This window comes from Mustela nivalis (genome assembly GCF_964662115.1).
Source record: "Mustela nivalis genome assembly, chromosome: X".
NCBI lineage: Eukaryota > Metazoa > Chordata > Mammalia > Carnivora > Mustelidae > Mustela > Mustela nivalis.
Window position 1 is genome coordinate 93,021,333 of NC_139040.1, and position 24,701 is coordinate 93,046,033.

At 38.6% G+C, this 24,701-nt stretch overlaps 1 protein-coding gene across 5 annotated transcripts in view; it reads right to left on the bottom strand.

The window, feature by feature from the left end:
- Nucleotides 1-24,701, bottom strand: part of JADE3 (jade family PHD finger 3) — a 133,436-nt gene that overhangs the window by 45,036 nt on the left and 63,699 nt on the right. For all 5 annotated transcript variants that reach the window (XM_082718195.1, XM_082718192.1, XM_082718193.1 and 2 more), the window contains exons 2-3: nucleotides 15,497-15,553; nucleotides 14,659-14,738 (exon numbers count right to left, since the gene is read on the bottom strand). In XM_082718195.1, the coding sequence (XP_082574321.1) occupies nucleotides 14,659-14,738; nucleotides 15,497-15,542 (126 nt within the window). In that variant the 5' untranslated portion in view covers nucleotides 15,543-15,553. The remainder of the gene's footprint in view (nucleotides 1-14,658; nucleotides 14,739-15,496; nucleotides 15,554-24,701) is intronic.

Here is a 24,701-nt window from a genome sequence, read left to right on the forward strand (position 1 = left end):
TTTCTTTTCAGTTTACATATCCGTGTTATACATGCTTCATAAAAAGAATAAAAAAAACAAAAGGAATTAGAAAATTTTTGTTCTGTTACAATGCTCTGGAATAACCTGGGAATTACTGGGACTATCTGGTCCCTAGGAAACCATCCGGACTTGGTGCTTTCATTGTGGGGTAGTTGCTTAAGAATATTCTGTACATATTCTTTAGAAATTGATCCTTTAAGCTTTCTACCTCTAATGGATTCAATTTTGGTAATCTATATTTCCATAGGAAGATATCTTATCCAGTTTTCAGATTTATTTCTGCAGAGGCTTGCACAGTATAGGCAGTTCCACTTTGCACAGAAGTGGGACCTGAGAAATGACAGTGCATGTGGAAACTGTGAAAAGCAATCTTAATTATTAATGGGGAAAATTATGATTTTTCTATGACCTTTAAACATTTTGGTCAAAATATTAGAAACTCTCAGTGCTGGCTATAAGTATATAAAAAATGAAAAATAAAATAATTTAGTCTACTGTAATTAAACATCAGAAACATTGAGAATTAAAGTAATTTTTATAAGAAAATTTGTCAAGAGTAGGTAGAACAATGCCTCCTTTTTCTTATCATATAATTTAAGATATGGAGCAAACTGAGACAGAATGTTTTAAACTATCATTTTAAAAATCTATGATTTCAGTTTGTATTCCTCTTTTCACTCAACAGTTGTTTAATAGAAGGGTTTAAAATTTCCACAGGAAAGGACCTTTCTGTTTTTGTAATTTCTGATTTTACCAAATCGTGACGGGAGTATTATTTATATCATGTCCATGTAATAATGGAAATCACTGTTTTCCTTGTGACTTAATATTTGCTATATTTTGTGTGTGTACCATAGACATTTGAAAAGGTATATTCACTATTACCTCTAATATCAAGGTTTCAAGTTTGATATATATTCATCATCTGTACCTTAATAAGCTGCTTAAGTTGTTTATATCTATCTCCTCTCTTATTTTTTTGTTCACTTAATCTGAGAGAGGTGTATGAAAGCCTCCTATGATCAGTGTGTTTCAACCTATATGTCCTTGACTCATCCAAGGCTATTGCTCCACAAAGGTGGTCGCTGCATTAGTCAGTGTATAAATATTCCTAAGTATCACATTTTCATGGCGAATTGTAGTGTTTAGCACTAAAAAGCCTTCTTTGTTTTGCGGGGCTTGATTTCTACTTTGAGATCAGGCTCACTCCTCCTCCTACCATTTTCCTGGTACACCTTTGTCCATCTCTATTTCTAGCCTTTCTGAGTAGGTGTTTTAGGTATATTCTTATATACAGCATATACTTGCATCTTGTTTTGTGAGCCATACATTTTTTTCTTTAATAAATGTTAAGCCCATTCATATTTACTGGCATGTCTCAGATATTTGGTCTCAACTCTGTTATATTGATAATTATGTGGTAATTTCCTTATGCATGTCTCTATCGGATGTGTATTGTTTGCTCTTTTAATCACTTTTTTTTGCATTTAAGAAGGTTTATAGTTGTATTCTATTTGTTATCTTTGTACTTAGATCTTTAAAAATGTTCTTAGTTTCATTTTCTTTTTTAACCTTTTACTATCTGGTTTATCAGTTTTATGGTTCTCAATGAGTTCCTTAGGGGTGATGAGGATAGGAATGTAATGTCTATTGTGGTAGCCAAGAAGACCCCAGAGTGAGCCTTAACCCTACCCCTGGCAAGGGAGCCCTAGCTGTTTGAAAAGTTCAAAGGCCAGAGGGTAGAGGATGATGATATGAGTACAGATACAACTTGGACTTGGGGGAAACAAAGAGATTCTCCATAGTTCATTTTCTGTACTCAAAGCACTATCAGACATAGTACAGGAACCAGGATCCACCTGAAGTCTGATGTACTGTTATCCTCTGGTTGAAGGGGTCCCTGGATAACTAATGGGCACAGAAATATGCTCACCTGCTGGGACACATGACTTAAATGGCTGTGGAAGCCTAAGCTTTGTGATTCTGCCCTTTCCAACAACAGGAAAAAAGTATACTATGAGGTTTTAAGCTAACTGGGAATGATGTCAGTGATGAAGGCCCAGCTGAAGTCTAAGGAATGAGGTAATACACTTTCACACAAAAGTATACATACACTGACACTACATACATACACTCAGAATTAGAAATTAGAAATACTCGTTTCTAATTCTGAAAAAATTCAACCATCCACTGGCAGGCTGAAAATAAACAAGTCCACATTTCTGGAAGATCAAAGGAAAAAATGCTGTCAATCAAACATTTTAGTCCTTAATGTTAATAAAGGTTCTCTGAGGAGAAGCACTGTTCAAATTATATGTAACATGAAAGTGCAGGCACAGAGCGTGATCCAATAAAACAGTTAATTCTCCACTGGTGCAGTTCTGTTTAAACCGACAACATTTCAGAGTACAGGACTGAACTATCACATAATCAAATGATGCCATTTAAATGGATAAAGACTCATTCCATTTGCTTCTTTGCAGGGACAACTCTGCAAATGCCTGTTGCTTTCATTTAGGGAAGATTAAGAAATAATATGATCTGAGCAAAGTAGAGAAGGAAACCAACCTTAAACATGTTGGTGGCCAGGTGGCAACAAAATGACCTTCCTACCAAGAATCCTTGCCAATTAAAGTTAATTGGGTACTGTGCAGGGAGAAGGCTGTCTGTAGAAGAAAAAAACCTGGTGGTTTATTATGTAATGCTTTGTACAAGGGGGTAAAATAGGATCACAGTCATATCCATTTAACATGTTTTGCATAGCGCTTGGTGTTCTGGGTGGTTGGGGGAGAAACTCAACCACCATTTTCCTGAACACTGATCCATTTCTATAAAAGACTAGAGTGCCTTTAATGAGCCAGTGGTTAAGTAGTGGTAGCAATTTGCAATTGTGCTAAATAAACTGTTCTCTTTGGGAAAGAGTGCTATGGGAAATCCTACTTTAGATCTGGAAAGAATACTAGGGCTAAGTATTTTCAACCTCCTAAAATATTTCATTGTTTTCCATGTGATACACTTTACAAAATAAATCAACTGATTGCAAACCATGCTTAGTTAATAATGTCACACCAACTCATCATATAGCTTAAGCCATGTCTTTATACTTGATGTAACTGCTTATGAAAATCTGTTCTGTATAGTTTCCCAAGTAGCCTGGAACATACTGTAGTGGTTTGAACAGTGGCCCCCAAAAGATATGTCTACATTCTAATTTCTGGAATCTATGAATGTTACCTTATTTGGCAAAGGATCTTTGCAGATATAAATAATTTAAGGATTCTGAGATGAAGTGATCATCCTAGAACATCTTGGTGGGCCCTAAATCCAACTGACAAGTATCCTTACAAAAGAAAAGCAGAGAGAGATTTAAGACAGAAGAGGAGGAGGCAGCGTGATCATGGATACAGAGATTGGAATGACTCATTGATCCACAAGTCAGTAAATGCTGACAGTCATCAGAACCTGGAAGAGGCAAAGGATGGAATCTCCCCCAAAGTCTCTGGAGGGAGTGCAGCCTGGCCAATTTTGGGCTTCTGGCCTCCAGAACTGTGAGAAAATCATTCCACTTGTTCTAAGCCACCCAGTTTGTGGTAATTTGTTACAGCAGCCCTAAGAAACTAATACACATGTTTACCAAACAGAAGAGTAACTTGAATACTCTAGACAAAGAGATAAAAAGGCAGAGGCCAGTGAAATCTGGCCCTTGTCCACAGCTTTAGAAATACCAAACCTCCGGGAACAGACATTCTGTGAAGTCTGAGAAACCTCAGACTACAGGAACACCAATCAATTCAGACCTGTTTTTCTTAAAATGAAAAACGAAGGCTAGATCTAATGACTATTATAATTTTCCTTCCATCTTTAGAGAAAAGCAGCAGCCTTACATGATAAGCCTGATTTCAATTTTATAAGCTAGCTAGATTAAATAGCATCAGATCCAAGGTTTCTAGAGAAGCATTTTTACTCAAGGCAGAGTACAAGAGTCTGCTTTATCTCGCTGTTGAAACATCCCAAGCATGAGGCAGAACATAAAATGCCGAATAAAGGATAGGAATGTAAGCTCAGTACTCAGGCAGATATCTGCAAAGTGATAGGAAATATATTTACCAAACTGGTCTCATGAATCTGCTTTTGATAAGAAAAGGAATTTGGGGTTTTTAAAAAAATGAATACAGGCAAACAAAATAGCTTTAGTGTATCCTGGGTAGAGAGGTATGAGTTCTCTATACATATGGAGGCACACACATATGCACAAATTTGTATATATTGTCATAAAGAAACAATAAAAGGATAAACCAAAAGCTTTTTCAAAAAAATGGCTACCTCTGGGAGTGAGGGAGAAAACAAGGAGAGAAAGACAAAATCTATATCTCTCTGTATGTGTTTTGTGTCATAGTTAGATGTATAAACCAAGCAAGTATCTTACACAGTCAAATATGAAATTAAAAATCTTTAAAGAAAGGAATATGGGTCCAGGGACAGACTACCCAAACTGGTCTACTGGTTTCACCAGCCAATTTGGGACAAATTATTTAAATTCTGTGTCTCAGTTTACTCATCTGTAAAATGGGGATAACAAAAACACCTCATAGGGGTTGTTATAAGAATTAAATGGCTCAATTTATGTAAAGGGCTTAGCGTGGTATTATGCTCATGGTAACTGCTAAATAAATTCTAGCTGCGCTTATTATTTTATCATCATCATCATAGTCTCGGCTTTACTTCTAAAAGCAGAAAGAAGTATGCAGCTAAGTTTTCCTATCTATCTAGTCCCTAAAAGTAATCATTGATGGGCTAAAGGAGATGTGAGTTCATGGCTCAACTAAAACATGCATGGTTTAGCTCCCAAAGATAGGATTTCCAAGAAAGAAGCCCACCAAAAACTCCAGCCAACACTCTATAGGGCACAAGGTAATGCAGAACCTTCACAAAATAAAACATGGCATTTGATGTTAAAGATTATGAATGAAGGATCTAGATGTTGACATTGACTTAGGTAATGAAGTTGAGAAGTTTTACAAGTTCTTAATAGTGTGCCTATTTTATATGCACTGGTAGTTTCCCCTAAAAGTTATTGAAACAAAAAAGCTTTGTACTTACCAGATATCTGCTCATTTATGGTCAAAGAGGAGATTCACAGACAAACATACAGCCCAGAAGCTATGCCAAGTCCAACAGTGCATGTACATCTTGGCCCCTCAGATGTATGCAGAAACAAAGGAGGCCTCACTATGAATTCAATTAGAATATCAATGCTTATAACCTGCCAGAGCCACAAAATGAAAATGTCCTTCATGGACAGCTCTGGCTTTTACTGCTCGCATTAATATCTCTCAGTGGGCAGTTTCTTAAAGTACAGCTAGTCTGAACATTTCTGTGACATTTTTTAGAGGAAAAGTCAAAACATTTACTTCCTGTATGACACAAAAGGGAAAATTGTCTGGTCCATGTGAATGAAGCAGAGAAATAGATTAGTTCTGATTCACAGTCACTGAAATAGGAAACTATACACAAATGACCACAAACAGATGTGTCACCCCCAAAGCACAAAAAAATCAGCTGCAAATGTGGTAACTATATTTAATCAAAAGGAACTAACTGTAAGTGATTTTCTTAGAATTATACAATCTTCAGATGGAAAAAAAAAGGTGTTCAGGTAATCTAAAAGAAACAACCACTTAGAGCAGAGAAAATCTAGCGAAGAACACAAGTTTGTTCTTATGACACAAGGTACCCAGTATTATCAAGCAACTGTGTCCCACGTTAATTTTTCCAATGGAGCAAAGCTTATTCAATTTCTAAGTTTGAAACTTTAAAGATCATGTAAATATTTTTTCACAGAAATATTTTTCAAATAGCTTAAAATAATTCTCAGTTTTCTTACAGAGAAAAAACAGGGCCTTTTTGATGGCTTTGGGTTGGTATCAACTGAAACATCAATTACCATAAACAAATGTACTTTTGGGCAACTTAGGTAGGTTTGATTATTACCCTTACCCACTACCCAACAGAGATGGTATGCATCCCTGATGGAGGAGAGGGAGTAATTAAGTCTGAGTTTGAGATCTGGGCAATTTTCATGTAAAAGATGACATCTGAGGTTTACTTTGCAAGTTTTTCTCCCATTCCTCACTATCCTTTCTTTGTACAGTAAGTGTGCATTTGCAAGCCTGGTAGTTTTTATCTACTGTAGGTCAGAAAACCAAATAATCAAGCATGTTAGAAATATAGGCTCTATTTGAGGGTGTGTTCTCTGCCGAGTTAAAATGTATGAGCTTTTCACTCTGCTGCTATGAAAGTCTGCTGCTTTGAAAGTCTTAGACATAATAAATGAGACTATGGAACTACAGATGATATGCCATCAATTCTTTAAGATAGGTTATGTCTTATAGACAAGTCAGATGATATACATGAAAATATTCTGGCTTTTGAGAAAGAATAGAAGACTTTTTAATACATTCAAATTAGTTGTCTAGTACTATGTGCTTTTTCTAGGGCAACTGGCTTTTAAAAAACATCTTTAAAAAAAAGATTTTATTCGGGGCACCTGGGTGGCTCAGTGGGTTAAGCCACTGCCTTCGGCTCAGGTCATGATCTCGGGGTCCTGGGATCGAGCCCCGCGTCCGGCTCTCTGCTCGGCAGGGAGCCTGCTTCCTCTCTCTCTGCCTGCCTCTATGCCTACTTGTGATCTCTCTCTGCCAAATAAATAAAATCTTAAAAAAAAAGATTTTATTTATTTGTCAGAGAAAGAAAGAACGAACAATCAGAGGGAGTGGCAGGCAGAGTGAGAAGCAGTCTCCTGGCTGAACAGGGAGCCCAAAGCAGGACTGGATCCCAGAACCCTGGGATCATGACCTGAACTGAAGGCAGACGCTTAAAGAAGTGAGCCACCCAGGCGCCCCTAAAAACATTTTTAAGAGTATGGACCCTTTTGAAAATCAGAAGAAGGCTACTAGCATATGTATACACAACAAAACACTTTAAAAACTTACCCAACAAAACACTTTAAAAACTTACCCTTGAAAGCCTGTATACAATTTGTAGAAGCTACCAAAGCCCCTGAATAATACGTGCAACTCACACACCCCAAGAACTCTTCTCTAGAGGATAAACCAGGGGTAGGCATAAACAGGAATCCCACTGAAGCACTAAACATCAAAGAAAATACGAATCTATTAATGTAGCTGATTAAGCCCCAGTCAAACAATCATTTATACTGCATTTCAGTGACAAACTCCCATTACAAACAAAAGGTTTCAGTCAGAAAAAAAGAAACTCCCATCCTTACAAGAAGAAAAAAGACAAGACAGGCATCAAATTAATGATTTTTTCATGAACCCTTTAGAGAAATGAGTCGTGGGACAAATGGCCAGCACAAGGAAGGACAACTGTGCCTGCAGGGAGACACAGGACAGGAGCTTATGCTTACGTGGGGCAGAAGCCACAGCAGGAACGTTTAACCTAGAAATTTTGACCAATTCCTGGGGGCAAAGTGGGGACAACCAAGACAGAATGAAGTTCCTGGGGGCTATAGTAAGAGCGGGTTCCACCCCTCTTATAAGCTTTTTCTCTAGAAACCCAACTAGGCTCTCACAGGGAAGATGGTGGAAAATATGAAGAATGCTCTCCCAGTGGTGCTGTCTGGGTCTCTGTTGCTATATGTCCTGGCTCCCTTACTGAAAAAAAAAAAAAAAAAAAAAAAAAGCTTCACCTGCACAGGAAGGCTATCCAGTGAGGGCACTGGTGTAATTTCACAAGCTCTGGGAAGAAGGGCAAAGTATCCAACCCTAGCCTTAATCAAGAGGTGGGAGAACCTTAAGGACAGAGACTGAGCATACCGTAAGATACTGGCTACAGGAAGATGGGGGGGGGGGCGCGGACAGGAGGCTCGGACAAAAGAAAAGCTCTAGAGTCCACTTCCTCATCTCAACCCCAGAAACAGGACCACTATACATTTCAAAGACTGAGAGTAATCAGAAGGTTAGTAAACAATGTCATTCTCCAGTGCTCTACCACTATGCTAAAGCCTCCAGTGATAGTAACAGTGGCTTATATTGGGAGAGGTGCTTGTCCTCTCCTGAGGACAAGCACAAAGGGAAGATTCTAATCCAAGACAGCAGAGAAAAACAAGGTCACCAGAAGAATTAGAAGGAGGTCTCTGGTGCCCACAGCAGGAACACATTTCAAATACTCCTCTTACAAGGAGTTTAAAGCAGCCATCATAAAAGTGCTTCAATAAGAAATTAGAAATACTTTTCATAAACTGATGAAGCCCTTTTGGAAAACAGCCTGGCATTTCCTCACACGGTTAACTAGGGTTAGCATATGGCTCAGCAATTCCACACCTAGGTATATACTCAAGACAACTGAAAACATATGTCCACACAGAAACTTGTACATGAATATTCACAGTAGCATTATTCACATTACTCCAAAGACAGAGACAACCCCAATGTCCATTAATTAATGAATGGATAAATAAAATGTGATATACCCATACAATGGAATATCATTTAGTCATTAAAAGAAATAAACTACTGATACATGCTCTAACATGGATGAACCCTGAAAACATTGTGCTAAGTTTAAGAAGCCAGACACAAAAGGTTGTATATTAGATGATTCCATTTATATGAAATGTCCAGAACAGGCAAATCCGTAGAGACAGAAGTTAGATTAGGTTGCCAGGGGCTGGCAGTAGGGGAATTAGAGAGTAACTACTAATGGATAAGGGGTTTCTTTCTGGGGTGATGAAAATGTTCTATATTTAGACTGTGGTTATGGTTATATGGTTCTGTGACTAGACTAAAACCTACTGAATTACACATTTTTAAAAGATGAACTACATGGTATAAGAATTATACTTCATAAAAGATGTATAAAATGTTTTCTTTTTGAAAAGGGCAACTGTTGTGGCATCAGTGAACATCACCTTAGAGGCCCTGACATCCACTCCCACCCAACAATAACAAAGTACTCCTCCTCCTTAATGTGGGATCCACACAGACTGGGTAGGGAGCCTGGACTGTCACTACCACCTGGTAGTAATGTAGTACCCCTCACCACCTCCACTACCGCTGCTATCAGTAGAGGCAACAGGGTGGGGATTTCCACCCCCACCAAGTAATAGGGAGACACCCCTCTCCTGGTCCCAGAGAGATAACAGAACTATCTTCCTAGAGACTAACAGAAGTAAGATGGGAAGGTGGTACAGAGTCAGCACCCCACCTCCCCACTGGCCTGGTTACTACAGAGGCTTATTAGAACAGATTTAAATAAGACTTACTATCTGATAATATAATACCAAAAAAGTCCAGAATACAACAGAAAATCACTTATTGTACTAAGAACTGGGAATGAGAGGAGAAAATCAATAGATACCAACACTGAGATGACACAGATACTGGAATCATCCAACAAGGAGTTTAAAGCAGCCATCATAAAAGTGCTTCAATAAGAAATTAGAAACACTTTTGAAACAAATTGAAAGTTTCAGCAGAGAAATAGAGGGTATAAAGAATAACCAAATAAAAAAACTGAAATGGAATAATACAATAACTGAAATAACAAACGCAAGGGATAAGCTCAATAGAAGAATGGAATTAACACAATAAAAAGAATCTTCTCAATCTGATCAAAAGAAAGAATATATAACTGAAAAAAAGAGAAGAGTCTGAGGGACCTCTGGGGAAGTAATGAAAGATCTAACATTCATGCGATTGAAAGTCCTAAAGAAGAGGAGAAAGAAGATGGAGCTGAAAAAATGGATGAAGAAATAATGGCTGAAAAATTCCCCAAACTGGCAGAAGATATAAACATAGATTCAAGAAGCTGATCAGACTCCAAACAGGATAAACCAAAAGAAATCCATGCCCATACACATTATAATCAAACTTTGGGAATAAAGACAAAGAAAAATCTTGAAAGCAACTGGAAAAGAAATGACTGATTACCTGCAGGGGAGCAACTACTTGAATGAGAGTAGATTTCTCACACAAAACCATGGGGGCCAGAAGAAAGTAGTACATTTTTCAAGTGCAGAAAGAAAAGTACTGTCAAGCCAGAATTCTGTATCAAGTGAAAATATCCTTCAGGAATGAAGGCAAATTTAAGACATTCTCAAATGAAGAAAAACAAAGAGAACTGATCACCAGCAGACTTACCCTAAAAGAATGGCTAAAGGGAGTTCTTTAAACAGAAAGGAAATGAACAAAAGGAATGTTGGGGCATCAGGAATAAAGGAAGAATCAGAGTAAAAATATGGGTAAATATAGTAAACTATCCTTCTCTTGAGTTTTATAAATAATGTTTGTTGTTTGAAGCAAAAATTATAACATTGTCTAGTACAGTTCTCAAGGTATGTAGAAAGAGTATTCAAGACAAATATATTATAAAGGTGGGGATGGATAAATGAACCTAGATGGTAGTAAGGTTGCTTTTCTTTTCTTTCTTCTTTTTTTTTTTTAAAGATTTTATTTATTTATTTGACAGAGAGAGATCACAAGTAGGCAGAGAGGCAGGCAGAGAGAGAGGAGGAAGCAGGCACCCTGCTGAGCAGAGAGCCCGATGTGGGACTCGATCCCAGGACTCTGAGATCATGACCTGAGCCGAAGGCAGCAGCTTAACCCACTGAGCCACCCAGGCGCCCCTTTCTTCTTTTTTTCTTTTTAAGTAGATTCCATACCCAACATGAGGCTTGAACACATGACCCTGAGATGAAGAGTTGCAGGCTCTACTGACTGAGGCAGCCAGGTGCCTCAGTGGTTAAGGTTTCTGTATTTCATTTGAAGTGATAAAATGTAGAGAACACATTAAAAAAGGTTCTCCTTTTTAAAGGTTGCATCCCAAGAGCAACCACTAAAAATCTACACAAAGATATACACTCAAAACCATTACAGAAAAGTCAACATGGGAATTCAAAAAAATGTTCAAGTAATCCACAGAAAATAAAACAGTGAAACCAAAAAACAGAGAGAACAAATAGAAAACAAACAACAAAATGGCAGACATAAACTAAATCATACCAAAAGTTACATTAACTATAAGTGGCTTAAATATTCCAATTAAAAGAGATTGAAAGAGTAGTTTTAAAAATGACCTAACTGGGGGCACCCAGGTGGCCACCCAGGTGGGTTGAGTATCTAATTCTTGATTAAGGCTCAGGTCATGATCCAGGGTTGTGGATCAAGCCCTGCATTAGGCTCTGCACTCAGCAGGAAGTCTGCTTGAGATTCTCTCTCTCCTGCTTCCTCAGCTCCTCCCCCAAATCATGCTCTCTCTTTCTCTCTCAAGTAACATATCTTTTTAAAAAAAGACCCAACGATATATCACCTATAAGAAATTCACTTCAAATATAATCATATATATGTTACAAGTAAAAGGATGGAAAAATATACAATGTAAACATGAATCAAAAGAAAGCCACAAACTATATTAATATTAGACAGTGCAGACTCCAGAGCAAACAAAATTATCAAAGACAGAGAGGGACATTAAATGATGCTAAATTCACCCAGATATAGCAGTCCTAAATATGTATGCACCTAACAAAAGAGCTTCAAAATATATAAAGCAAAACCGACAGAATGGAGAGGAGAAAGACACAAGTCCATAATTACAGTTGGAGACTTCTACAGCCCTCTCTAAACAATTGATAAAATTACTAGGCAGAATATCCATGAGGATACAGAAGAACACTGTCAAGGACCCAACAACAGCATAATACACAGTCTGTAAGTACCCATAAAATGAAACATTTACAAAAGAAAAACCATATCCTTAAGCTATAAAACAAACCTTGACAAATGTAAAAATATGTGAAATTGTAGAGATTATGTTCTCCATAAAAACTGGATTCAGACTAGAATCAGTAACAAAGAAAGCAGGGAAGTCTTCAAATGCTTGGAAACTGAACAACATACTTCTAAAAAGCCATGGATCAAAGATAAAGTCTTAAGAAAAATAAAAAATACACTGAGTGGATAAAAATGAAAACAAACACATCAAAATTAATGGGATGCAGCTAAAGAAATGTTTAAAGGGAAATTTATAGGCATGCCTGGGTGGCTCAATTGGTTAAGCATCTACCTTCAGCTTGGGTCATGATCTCAGGGTTCTGGGACTGAGCCCCACATAAAGTTCCTTGCTCAGCAGGGAGCCTGTTCTCCCTCTCCCTCTGCCCTTCCCTCCTGTTGGTGATCACTCTTTCTCTCTCTCTTTCTCAAATAAATAAAACCTTTACAAAATTAAAGGGAAATTTATAGAGCTAAAATTCTTGCATTAGAAAAGAGGGGAAAAAAGGAAGAAAAGTCTCAAATAGGTAAAGCGTCCACCTTAAAAATCTAGAAAAAGAACTAAGTAAACCTAGAGCAAGAAGAAAGTAAGTAACAAAAATAAGAACAGAAATCAGTGGAAATGAAGAGAAAAAAATGAGATGATTTCATGGATTTATGAAACAATTTGAGCAACACAATAAATTATGTAGTATTGGATTATAGCCCCAAGTATAAAATAAATGTATGTGAGTCCATACTGACATTATTAAAAATTTTTTTAAATGAAGGAAGCACCCAAAGAGATTATTATAATTGCTTCATTTTGGGAAACAATCAGATTGTCTACCATAAAGCTCTTGGCACATAAAATTTCAATAAATGGTAGCTAAGAGAGGGAGTTATAATAATGTCCGTGTTATAATGACAAAATAAATTATTTCAGAGACATGAAATAAACCGGCAAGACAAAACATGGAATCATTCTCTTCTAATGCCAAAGCTAGTTTTGTTCTACTATATCAGATTCTCTCTTTTATAACAGATTGTGAAACATAAAGTTAAAAATTTACTTCTGGTAGTCAGGTACCCTATCTCTTGCAACAAAAGACTGCTATTCTCACTGAACTGGAGGCATTAGGACTTAAGACCCAAAACTACTGAGTCATTTTAGGCTCTGGGGCTGTCTGTCCTAAATGGAAAAGTAGCAAAGTTTCTTTCTCAACATGCTATAGTCAAAGCCTCCTCTGGATAGATGGGAAATTTGTTTTGTTCCTGTTTACATGTCTTTTATTCCCTAAGATTTTCTGCATGAAACAGACACAAACACACTCTGATATTTTACTGTGCCCAAAAAGATTTTAAGCAAAAGATGGAAATGAAAAGTGACCTCTGAGAGAGAGACAAATGCTCTCTCTGGATGACACCCTAAAGCATGGCACCCCTGACCTACCTTGTGTGAGGGTAGGTGGAACCTATGACTTGCTTCTAGCCAACAGAATATGTCAAATGTGATGGAATGTCACTTCCTTGATGGGAGGTCATTCCCATGATTATGTTATACTATATAAGACTCAGTCTTAGCAGCTGGAGCAAAAGATTCTCCCCTTGTTGACTTTGAAAAAGTAAGCTGCCATGTTTTGAGAGGATGTATGGAGAAGGCCACGTGGCAAAAAGCTATGAGCAGTCTCTACTCTTATACTCTCATATGACCAGGGGGTAGTCTTCCACCAAAAGCCAGCAAAAACCCAGGATCTCAATCCTCTAGCTGCAAGGAGATAAATTCTGCCACCAATATGAATGAGGGTGTAAGTGAATTATTCCCTGGTAGAACCTCCAGAACATAGCCCAGTCAGCACACTGATTGAAGCCTAACAGAGAACCTAGGGATGCTGTGCCCAGACTTCTGACTCACAGAAACTGAGATAATAAACATTTGCTGTTTTAAGCCACTAACTTTGTGATCATTTGTAACGTAGCAATAGTTAACAATATTCTTCCTTTCCTCTGCAGCTAAAGAAGTCTACTCATAGAAGTGAAGACACACAATGTCAGGTTTTCATCATTTAATTATCATAGAGGAAAGTCTGCAGGATCCGTCAAACCATTCCCAAGTCCAAGTATAGCTCTGGCACTTTGTTGTCCTTGAGGTAGAAGATAACCAGCCTCAGGGCACCTGGGTAGCTTAGTTAAGTGTCTGCCTTTAGCTCAGGTCATGATCCCAGGGTCCTGGGATTGAGCCCTGAGTTGGACTCTCTGCTTAGCAGGGAGTCTGCTTCTCCTTCTTCCTTTGCCCTTCCCCACTCTCATGTTCCCTCTCATGCTCTCTCTCAAATAAATAAATAAAATCTTAAAAAAAAAAAAAAACCAGGATGACCAGCCTCAAGAGAAGTGATTCATTTTCTTTGGGCTGGCAGTGCTTTGAAGTCTATAAAGCCCATCAAAGCCTATAGCTCAGAATTTTAACCTATCCTTCCCCTCTCCAACCATAACCTTCTCATCAATCACTACTTGCACTGCCTCCCACCTGCCAACTTAGCTCTTTCCAATCAAGGCCAGATCTTTGGGTCCTTTGCAATTCCCCAAGTCTGGCTCCTTTTGACTTCTTGGCTAGGGGAGGCCTTATATTCTAAAGCCAGGCACTTAAGTGTCATCACCAAAATGAAATCGGTGTGATGATTACTGTTTTTCCAAAGGGAAAAGAAAACGGAATCTTTCTTAAAAACCAGAAACATTCATAAGAAAACAAGTCTATCCCTTGGCACATAGTTTAATCCTCACATCTCTAAGATCTGGCCATTGTAGATGTGTAGGCAGAAGGCAGCTGTCTATTTTTTAAGTCTAAAAATTAAATATCTGATCTCACCTCCGCAGGCTTCTTGTGTTCATTTGGAATTCTGGATTTGCTCCTATACATTGAGCCAGAAGTAAAGGAAGTGGAAGGACCTGAAAAAGATAATTAGGCAAAAAATACTGAGACTTGCTAATATTAATAAATGTCACATAACTAAATGTCATCCAAGAGAATATGAAAGGTATGATGGAGAAGAGCACGGTGATCTCATACCACTGAGGAAAACAGTTAAATTGCAATCAAGAAAGACTCATAATGGAGCTCAACGACATTTATAGGTGACCTCCCAGCATATAAAAGCTTCCACAGTGCTAATGCTGAGGAGGTTTGATTTGGCGTAATCATACTTCACAACATTTTGGAACAACATGATTCATGTTCCACCTAGAGAAAATGTATCTGTAAAAGCAACCGGAAAAACTAAAAAATGTGAGGCAAGTAATCTGTGGATCCTTTGGCCCTCCCCCAAATGCTACAAATGATGATTCATCCAGTCAAACATTTAATACCTAGTTACAGTTGGAATTGTAGGGCCTATAATTTATGCTCTTGTACTTTTTGTTCTTTCTATAGAGAAAAGCACTGCTAAATCATTATTAGATTTGGCTTTTGTTGTTTTGGCAAATGAAAAGTGAAGAACAAATTGCTATATGCCACAAAAAAACAATTTTCCCACCTATTTTTAATGAAATTTAAATGAATAAGAACAATAGTACCCTAAACTTTCCTTCCTAGAAACATTATTTTTTAACCATTGAAAGAAACATGAAATAGCTTGTTCTCAAGTCAAAGAATAAACCCTCAAAGAGTACAGATACAGAGTTACCAACTCTTGGCCGGTTCCACTCACTTTCGTCTGAGCTGTCACTGCTGCTGAGTGTTCTATGGCGTTTCATCCTGGAGCATACTGGGAAAGAGAACAACACTGAATAAAACAGTCAAAACACACACACACACACATTTCAAGGGCGGTCAACACTGCCCTACAGATCCCAAGAAGCAGCAGCAGGCAAATTATGCGGATCAAATGATTTCTGTCAAAAATATCCTCATATGACCTACAGTGATGGGAGAAGGGTACTATCAAATTCTCCAACACAGAGGGTAACAAAGACTGAAGAGGAGGATGCCCAAGCAGCCCTGGACCAATGGTCCAGAACTGGCTGCCTCAGATGTGGCCACATGACCACAGTCCATCCAAACAAAAGCAGGTAGCCATGCGGCCATCACCAGCCAGGGAACCCCATTAGGTCAGGAGCAGGAAAGGTAAAAATCATTTGCAAGGCAGAACTCTCATGGGTCAAGGTCAAAAGGCACAAGATACACTTGGCTGAAGAAAGAACAAGTGAGGCATGTCCCACCTTTAAGGACATAACCATACTGCTTTTCTGTCTGTCCTTTCCCCCTTTCTTTCTCCCCGCCCCATCCCTCAAACAACTAGCCTAATTTAAAATTATATCTATATATATGCCACAAGGAATGTTATAAGAAAGCTCCTACAGGGGTGCCTGGGTGGCCTGGTCAGTTAAGTGTCTGACTCTTGGTTTCAGCTCAAATCATGACTTCAGGGTCCTGAGATTGAGCCCTGTGTGGGGCTCTGCACTCAGGCCACAGTCTGCTTAGGATTCTTTCCCTCTTCTTCTCCCTCCCCCGCTGCCCCTTCCCCTGCTTACATGTGCGCGTGCGCTCTCTCTCTCTCTCTGTCAAATAAATAAATAAATAAATAAATAAAATCTTTAAAAGAGTGATCATCAGCACTTAAAAAAGAAAGCTCCTAATACTGTGATAAATATATAATGGGTTTGACTAAAACTTAAAACTTAAGTGGCCTTCCTTGTGTACATGTGGCCAACAGCATATAAAAAAAGAGGCACAACTTTTTTGGGAACACACCAGCACTAGGGTTTAAGAAAAATGGAAGGCATTGTAAGGTACAAAGCAAGTACTGAAGAAATGAACTAGAAAAGACAGTGATACAATCAGTAATTGACATTCTTCTATGTGCCACAGTATACAAAATGCTATTAGAGGCAATCATGATTCCACAAGGAATAAAGGTCAGAGCTACTGCCTTTGAGCCACTCACAATCTACCAAGGAGATAGAAACCCTAGTACAATGCCATTGTGAGCAATTATGGGTAACATAAACAAAACTATGTTAAAAAGTTAATAGAGAAAGTTCCCCTTCTGGAATGACGTGAAGGGCTTCAAATGAAGAAGAATTTATTAAATAAAAATCTACTAAAACTCAGAAAGAATTTGTGGTATTTGGATCTAGAATTACTTCCTTTACCCTCTCCCAGCACAGATTTCATATGAGACTGGTGCAGCCAAGAACACAGATCCCCCTTTCCCCCAGCTCCCAGGTGTAAGGCTTTCTTCCTGGGAGGAACAAGATGTCAGCATTTTTCATCCTGCCCCAGCCACCTGTTGTTGAGGTTAAGTTCCAGACAAGAACAGCTGAGAGGTTGGGCCTTCCTTCTTCCAGATGGCCCCGACTCCTGGGATGGAGGCTATACCCTGGGTGTGGTGCCACCAAGAATACTGAGGTTCCAATGGCCCTGACTCCAGCTCATTAAGTGGGGGGGTTCTATAGAGAGGCAAACCTAGGAGACTGGGGGGCTGCCACTCACAGGGAAGTACATCATTGTCCCCACACTCTACCCTAGAGCTATGGCTCAGAGACTCTGCCCAGGTGGAGAAGCAGACCATAGAACAGAGGGCTTGAAATCTCTCCCCATTTGCAACTAAGTGTGGAGAAGTTCGAGCCTAGACTGGCTAGCATGCTGGAGAACCAGGGAAAGAGACAGCTGGGAGAAACAATCCTGGGGTCACAAAAAAATATATCAAATACTGATCTCAGGAACTATCCCTTCTCAAAGGAGTTCTAGTTTGATTGGGTCAGTTTGTAGAACAATATATGTCCCAGGGTACTATTAAAAATAACAGAGCAATTAGCCATTTCAGCTTAACAATGTGGTGTGGTGAGGGGAAGTCAAAAAGAACCCTGCCAACCAATGTCATCCCAGGGTGACTGGGGCATACCAAAGGATGCACCCTTATGAGACAACATTAAGACTTACACTGCAGGGCAAAGGTGGGGAGTGATTAGGGTCACCTGGGAGGCTCAGGAGGTTAGGTGTCCAACTCTTGATTTCGGCTCAGGTCATGATCTCAGGGTAGTGAGACTGAGCCCTGTGTCAGGGCTTTCTGCTGGGCATGGAGCCTGCTTAAGATTTTCTTTCTCTTCCTCTGCCCCCACCTCCTCCCTCCCTCAAAAAAAAGGTGGGGAGTAAACAGACTTTAGGAAAATAATCCAGCCAGCATTAAAGAAATAAATAAGAATTTAACAATAAAGTGCCCTGAGCAGGGTGTGTGTGTGTGTGTGCCAGTACCCAGTGTTGTTACATTATATTATCTATAATGTCCAATTTCAAACAAAAATATGAGATATGCAAAGAAACAGGAAAGTATAACCTACACACCAGAAAAAAACTGTGAGAGCAACCAGATAACAGATTCGACAGGTAAAGACTTCAAGTTAGCCATACAAATATGTTCAAAGAGCTTTAAAAAACCCCCAAAAACCATGATTAAAAAAATAAAGGAAGGGGGTGCCTGGATGGCTCCATCGGTTAGCGTCTGCCTTTGGCTCAGGTCATGATCTAGGGTCCTGGGATCAAGCCCCGCATTGGGCTCTCTTTTCAGCACCGCCTCTCCCTCTCCTTCTGCCTGCCACTCGCCTTGCTTGTGCTCTCCCTGCCCCCTGTCAAATAAATAAATAAAATCTTAAAAAAAGGGGGGGGGAATGTAAAAAAAGAAGGAAGGTAAGAATATCAATAAAGAGGTAGAAAGTATAAAAAAGAACCAACTGGTAATTCTGGCATTGAAAAGTACAATAACTGAAATGAAAAAATTCACTAAAGGGGCCCAACAGTAAATTTGAACTGGAAAAATAATTAGTGAACTTGAAATAGATCAAAACAGACTATCCAAGCCAAAGAACAGAAGAGAAAAAAAAGATGAAGAAAAATGAACAAGACCTCAGAGAAATATGCAGCACCATTAAGTGCACTAACATGTATGAGAGTACCAGAAGGAAAGGAGAAAGGAGCAGAAAAAAATATTCAAAAAAATTATGGCTGGGGCACCTGGGTGGCTCAGTCAGTTAAATGTCCAACTCGTGATTTTGGCTCAGGTCATGATCTCAGGGTTGTGAGACCAAGCCTGGCATCAGGCTCTGAGCTCAACACAGAATCTGCTTGAGATTCTGTCCCTCTGCACTCCCCACCTCTCCAAAATAAATAAATCATGGGGTGCCTGGGTGGCTTAGTTGGTTAAGCATCTGCCTTCAGCTCAGGTCATGATCTGAGGGTCCTGAGATAGAGGATGTCAGGCTCTCTGCTCAGGGGGTGACTGTTTCTCCCTCTCCCTCTGCTGCTCCCCCTGCTTGTGCGCTCGCTCGCTCTCTCTCTCTCTCTCTCTCTCGCTGTCAAATAAATAAATACTTAAGAAAAAGAATTATACAATATAAGTAAATCTTTAAAAAATGATGGCTGAAAACTCCCCAAATTTACTGAAAAAAAAATTAATTTGAACATTCAGGAAGCTCAACAAACTCTAAGTAATTTATACTACCACGACTACCACTACTGTCTGCAAAGAGATCCACAAACAGGTAGATCATAGTAAAATTGCTGAAAGCCAGACAAGGAGAAAATCCTAAAAGTAGCAAGGGAAAATTGACTCATCACTTATAAGGTAACTCCAATAAGATTAACAGTTGACTTTTCACCAGAAACAGTAAAGTCAGAAGGTAGTAAGATAAGATATTCTAAGTGCTCTACAGCGCTCATTGCATGTATCAGCTAATATATTAAGAACCATGATGTACATTTTAAATGATTGGATTGTATGGTATGTAAATCATATCTCAATAGGAGCTGTTCTTAGAAAACCTAAAAGGATTAGCACAAGTATCAAAATCATTGATCAAAATTCTATTTGACCTACTGTTAAAGTCAACTGAATATTTTAAAAAATTGAGATATAACTGATATATAACACTAAATTTGTTTCAGGTGCACAACATAATGATTGTTTGTATATACTGTGAAAGTTAAACTATTTTTTATAAGTTTGTTTTATTTCTTTTTAGAGGGAGAGAGGAGAAATGGACAGAAGGAGAGAGAGAATCTTAAGTAGGTTCCCTATGTCATGCAGAGCCTGACATAGGGCTTGATTTCCCAACCCTGGGATCATGACCTGAGCTGAAATCAAAAGTTGAACATTTAACCAATTGAGTTACCCAGGCATTCTGAGGGCTATTTCTTTAAATAGAATGTTATCCTTCTATCATATAAATTTTGGGGGCTACATCTGACTCCTTAGTGCAAAATCTAAGACATTCAAAGGCTCTTCTAAAGTGCAAACAAAACCAACAGTAACAAAATATAAAAAAAGTATTGTATACAAAATCCATCAAAAAGTAATGTGTAATTTAAAGTCACAATGAATACAGAAATTAAAACAAAATAAAAGTAATATTTTTCTAATTGTTTCCTATTGAATGCACTTATTCCCTATTGAGTAGCACCTCATTTATCTGATATTATTGGGATGTTCTATATATGTAAACTTTAGAAAGAAATGCTATGCCCAAGCATTTAAAATTCTGATATCAATGGGAGCTTTTCTAAAATACATATTTATTAGTATTTTATTGTTGCAGTAACAAGTTACCACAAACTCAGTGGCTTAAAACAACACAAATTTATTATTGTCTGATATATCACTGGGCTAAAATTAAGATATCAGCAGGATTGCATTCCTTTCTGGAGGCTAGAGTACAGAATCCATTTCCTTGCCTTTTCTATCTTCTAGAAGCCACTCACATTCCTTAGATCTTGGCCATCTTCCTCAATCTTTAAAGCCAGCAATACTGCATGTCTCTGACCCTGCTTCTGTCATCACACCTCACTCTCTGACCCTCTCTTCGGCCTCCTTCTTCCACTTTTAAATACCCTTGTGATTACTTCAGGTTCACCCAGAAAATCCAGGATAATGTCCCTATTTTATTAAAGTCATCTGATTAGCAGCCCTAATTCTCCTTTGCCATGTAACCTATCATATTCATAGGTTCCAGGGATTAGAGTGCAGACATTCTGCCAACCACAACTTAATATATTTTTTGCATTATTAAAAGTAAATATAGTGCACAAATATGCCTGACAGATTTCTGATGAAGGTAGAAAAGTAATTCAACAGAGGAAAGATAGCCTTTTCAACAAATGGTCCTGGCACGATAGTAAAAAAAGACAGACAAACAGACAGACAGAAAGGAAAAGAAAAGGAAAAAAAAGAACCTCAACTCAAGTCTCATACCTTATACAAAAGTTAACTCAAAATGGCTCATGGACTTAAATGTAAAACTATAAAACTTTTAGAAAAGCATAGGAGAAAATCTTCAGGATCAAGGGCTAAGCAAAGAGTTCTTTTACTTGACACCAAAAGCATGATCTGTCAAAGAAAACTTCATCTGCATCAAAATGAAAAAAAAAACAAAAATAAAAACAAAAAACAACTAGTTCTGCAAAAGACTGTTGAGAAGATACAAAAACAAGCTACAGAACAGGACAAAATCTTTACAAACCACACATCTGACAATGGACTTGTATCTAGAATATATAAAGAACTCTCAAAACTCAACGGTCAGGGAACAAATGATTCTACTAAAAATGGGTGCCTGGGAGGCTCAGTTGGTTAAGCATTTGATTCTTGATACCAGCTCAGGTCATGATCTCAGGGTCATGAGGTTGAGCCCCACATTGGGCTCCGGGCTCAGTGGGGAGTCTACTTGAGATTCTTTCCCTCTGGTCCTTCTCCTACTCTCTCTCTCTCCCTCAAATAAATAATAAATCTTTTGGGGCGCCTGGGTGGCTCAGTGGGTTAGGCCGCTGCCTTCAGCTCGGGTCGTGATCTCAGGGTCCTGAGATCGAGCCCCACATCGGGCCCTCTGCTCAGCAGGGAGCCTGCTTCCTCCTCTCTCTCTGCCTGCCTCTCTGCCTACTTGTGATCTCTCTCTGTCAAATAAATAAATAAAATCTTTAAAAAAAATAATAAATCTTTTAAGAAAATGGTTGGAGAATATCTAAATGTCTAAAAGACTTGAACAGATATTTCATCAAAAAGCAGTATGAATGGTAAATAAGCACATGAAAAGATACTTGGTATCATGAGCCATTAGGGAAATGCAAATTCAAACCACAATTGCTGCACTAAAAAAATAGTGATAATTCAAATGGTGAAGATGTGAAGAAACTATATCACTCATACATTGGTGGTGGGAATGTAAAATAGTACAGCTAATCTAAAAAACAATTTGGCTATTTCTTTAAAAATTAACATGCCACTACCATAGGACCTAGGAATTACATTCGTGGGCATTTAGCCCAGAGAAATGAAAACTTACGTTCACACAAAATCCTGTACACAAATGTTTATAGCAGCTTTATTCATAATGGTCCCAAACTGGAAACAACTCAGATGTCTTCTAACAGGTGAATGGTTAAACAATCCGGGGTACATCCATACCATAGAATACTACTCAGCAGTAAAAAGGAATAAACTATTAATACATGCTATAACATGAAAGACATACATAAAACATGTAAAAAACTCAGCAAAACATGCTCAGTGAAAGAAGTCATAAACACAAGATCACTTATTGTGTAATTCCATTTATACAAAATGTCTAGAGAAGTGGTTGCCTAGGATTGGGAGTAGGAATGTGGACTGACTACAAACGAACACGAAGCTTTTTTGGGGGGGAGGGTGACAGAAATGTTCTAAAATTGGACAGTAGTAAAAAAAAATAAAAATAAAAATAAAATTGGACAGTAGTGATGGTAAATACAGTGATATAAATACACTAAAACTCAGTGAATTGTATACTTAAATGAATTTTATAGTATGTAAATTATACCTTAATAAAGCTTAAAAAGACCTTTAAAAGTTACTGTAACGACCCATGAGAATTTTGGGGCAGAGTCAAGAAGAGTTAGCAGTAGAAAAATTCTGTGTCTTCTGAACATTACTTCATACTGGGATTGAAGACAGCATTAAAGATATAGTTATATCCTCCAAAAAACTCTCAGTGAGGAAAGCCAGCTGGGCATGGACCTTACCCTCTCTCCTCACTTCCGAGTTTCAGGAGCCCCATGACTTCTTATGAGATAGATACTCCTCTCATCTGAAGTTCTGGTCTTAGGAATTTTGGTTAAAACAGTATCCCCATTTTCTTTACATTAATTAATCAGTTGATTGACTAATGTTCTTATTTATGTTTTTATTTTAATTCCAGTTAACATACAATGATATATTAGTCTTGGGTGTACAATACAGTAATTTCCATTGTCTATAATATTCTGTTCTTTAGAAGTTGGTTATCAAACTTTTCATGATCAAGGGAGGCACACATTTTAAAGAAGCTGCAAAATTTTGTTTTTTAAAAACTATTACAGTAACAATCACTTTTTATGAATGATGTAAACAAAAAACTCTTGCATTTTCAGTAAAGAGTCTCAGAAACAGATTAACACCAGTAACACCAGTCCTGGGAAATAAGAATGAATTGTTAATGATTTCGAAAAGGAAAACAAAGCAAGCAAAATTTTTGGGTTTGGGCTGTTACAGTGCATTGATCTGTCTGTCCATTTCTGTAATAGCGCTACTGTTTTAATCACTGAACAAAAATTACAAAGAACAGTAAATGCAGCACAATAAGAGTACATCTTTAGATCTGTCTTCATTATTTCTAATTACAAAAGTCCTATAAATATCACCATCATCCATCAGCCATTTTACAGATGAGAAAATTGGGGTTCAGAAATATTTAAGAGACCTGCTTGGAGCCACATGGCCACCAGAGGGCAGAGCTGGCAGGTATATCTGGAACGGGTACTCCAAGTGGACCCTGAGAACTTAGGCAGACTGGGTGAATGACAGCAGGAATGCTGCCCCTTCTAAGGCCAGCCTTTTCAGCGTGACCTTGGGGGCCCACAGTATTCTGGTTCCAATCTGTCAGGCCACATCATCTGCTGTTCCCCTACCTCCAGCACATACTAGGCCCAGTGAGATTCCATGAACACCTCTTATCTCATACTTGGTGGACTTCGTCAGGAGCTCTTCCCTCTGTCTACAGTTCCTTCCTTGTGAAACCTGATCAGCCCGTTTTCCCCTAACCAGGTCCTACCTATTTGTTAGAGCCCATCAGTGAAGTTCTCCAGGTATCCTTCTCTCACAATTATTCACTCCTTTGCTTTCTGAGTCTCTGTGCATGCTTTCCTCGGTGTAGAAAGCCCCTTGCTTACACTGTAAATATTCTTCACATGGTCAGCCCTGCCACTATACCACAAACATCTTAAAAGCTGGGACAATGTCACATTCATCTTTTTTTTTTTAAAGATTTTATTTATTTATTTGACAGACAGAGATCCCAAGTAGGCAGAGAGGCAGGCAGAGAGAGAGGGAAGCAGGCTCCCCACTGAGCAGAAAGCCCGATGTGGGACTCGATCCCAGGACCCTGGGATCACGACCTGAGCCGAAGGCAGAAGCGTAACCCACTGAGCCACCCAGGCGCCCCTGTTACATTCATCTTTTACTCCCAAGTCTTAGCAGTGTCCTGCACAAAGTAAACATACTAAAGAGTAATAGACGCTATGGTTGTACCTAGCTTTACCTAGCTAACACACCCACCTCCCAGCTACTGCTGGTTTGCTGCTAATGGTTCACAGCTGTCCCTCTCACTAAGCACAGGGGTCCTGTCAGGGAGCTTATACTCCCCCAGTCTCCCTCTCAGTGGGGGCCAGCAACTAGTTCTACATTCTCCCCCTACTCTCCTCAAAACATGATAACGCTAGACTTTTTTAAATTAATTAATTAATTAATGTTTTTATTGTGTTATGTTAAATAAAATAAACCATTACTTTTTGATGCAGTGTTCCAAGATTACTCAGCCATTAGAAAGGATGAATACACAACTTTTGCATCAACA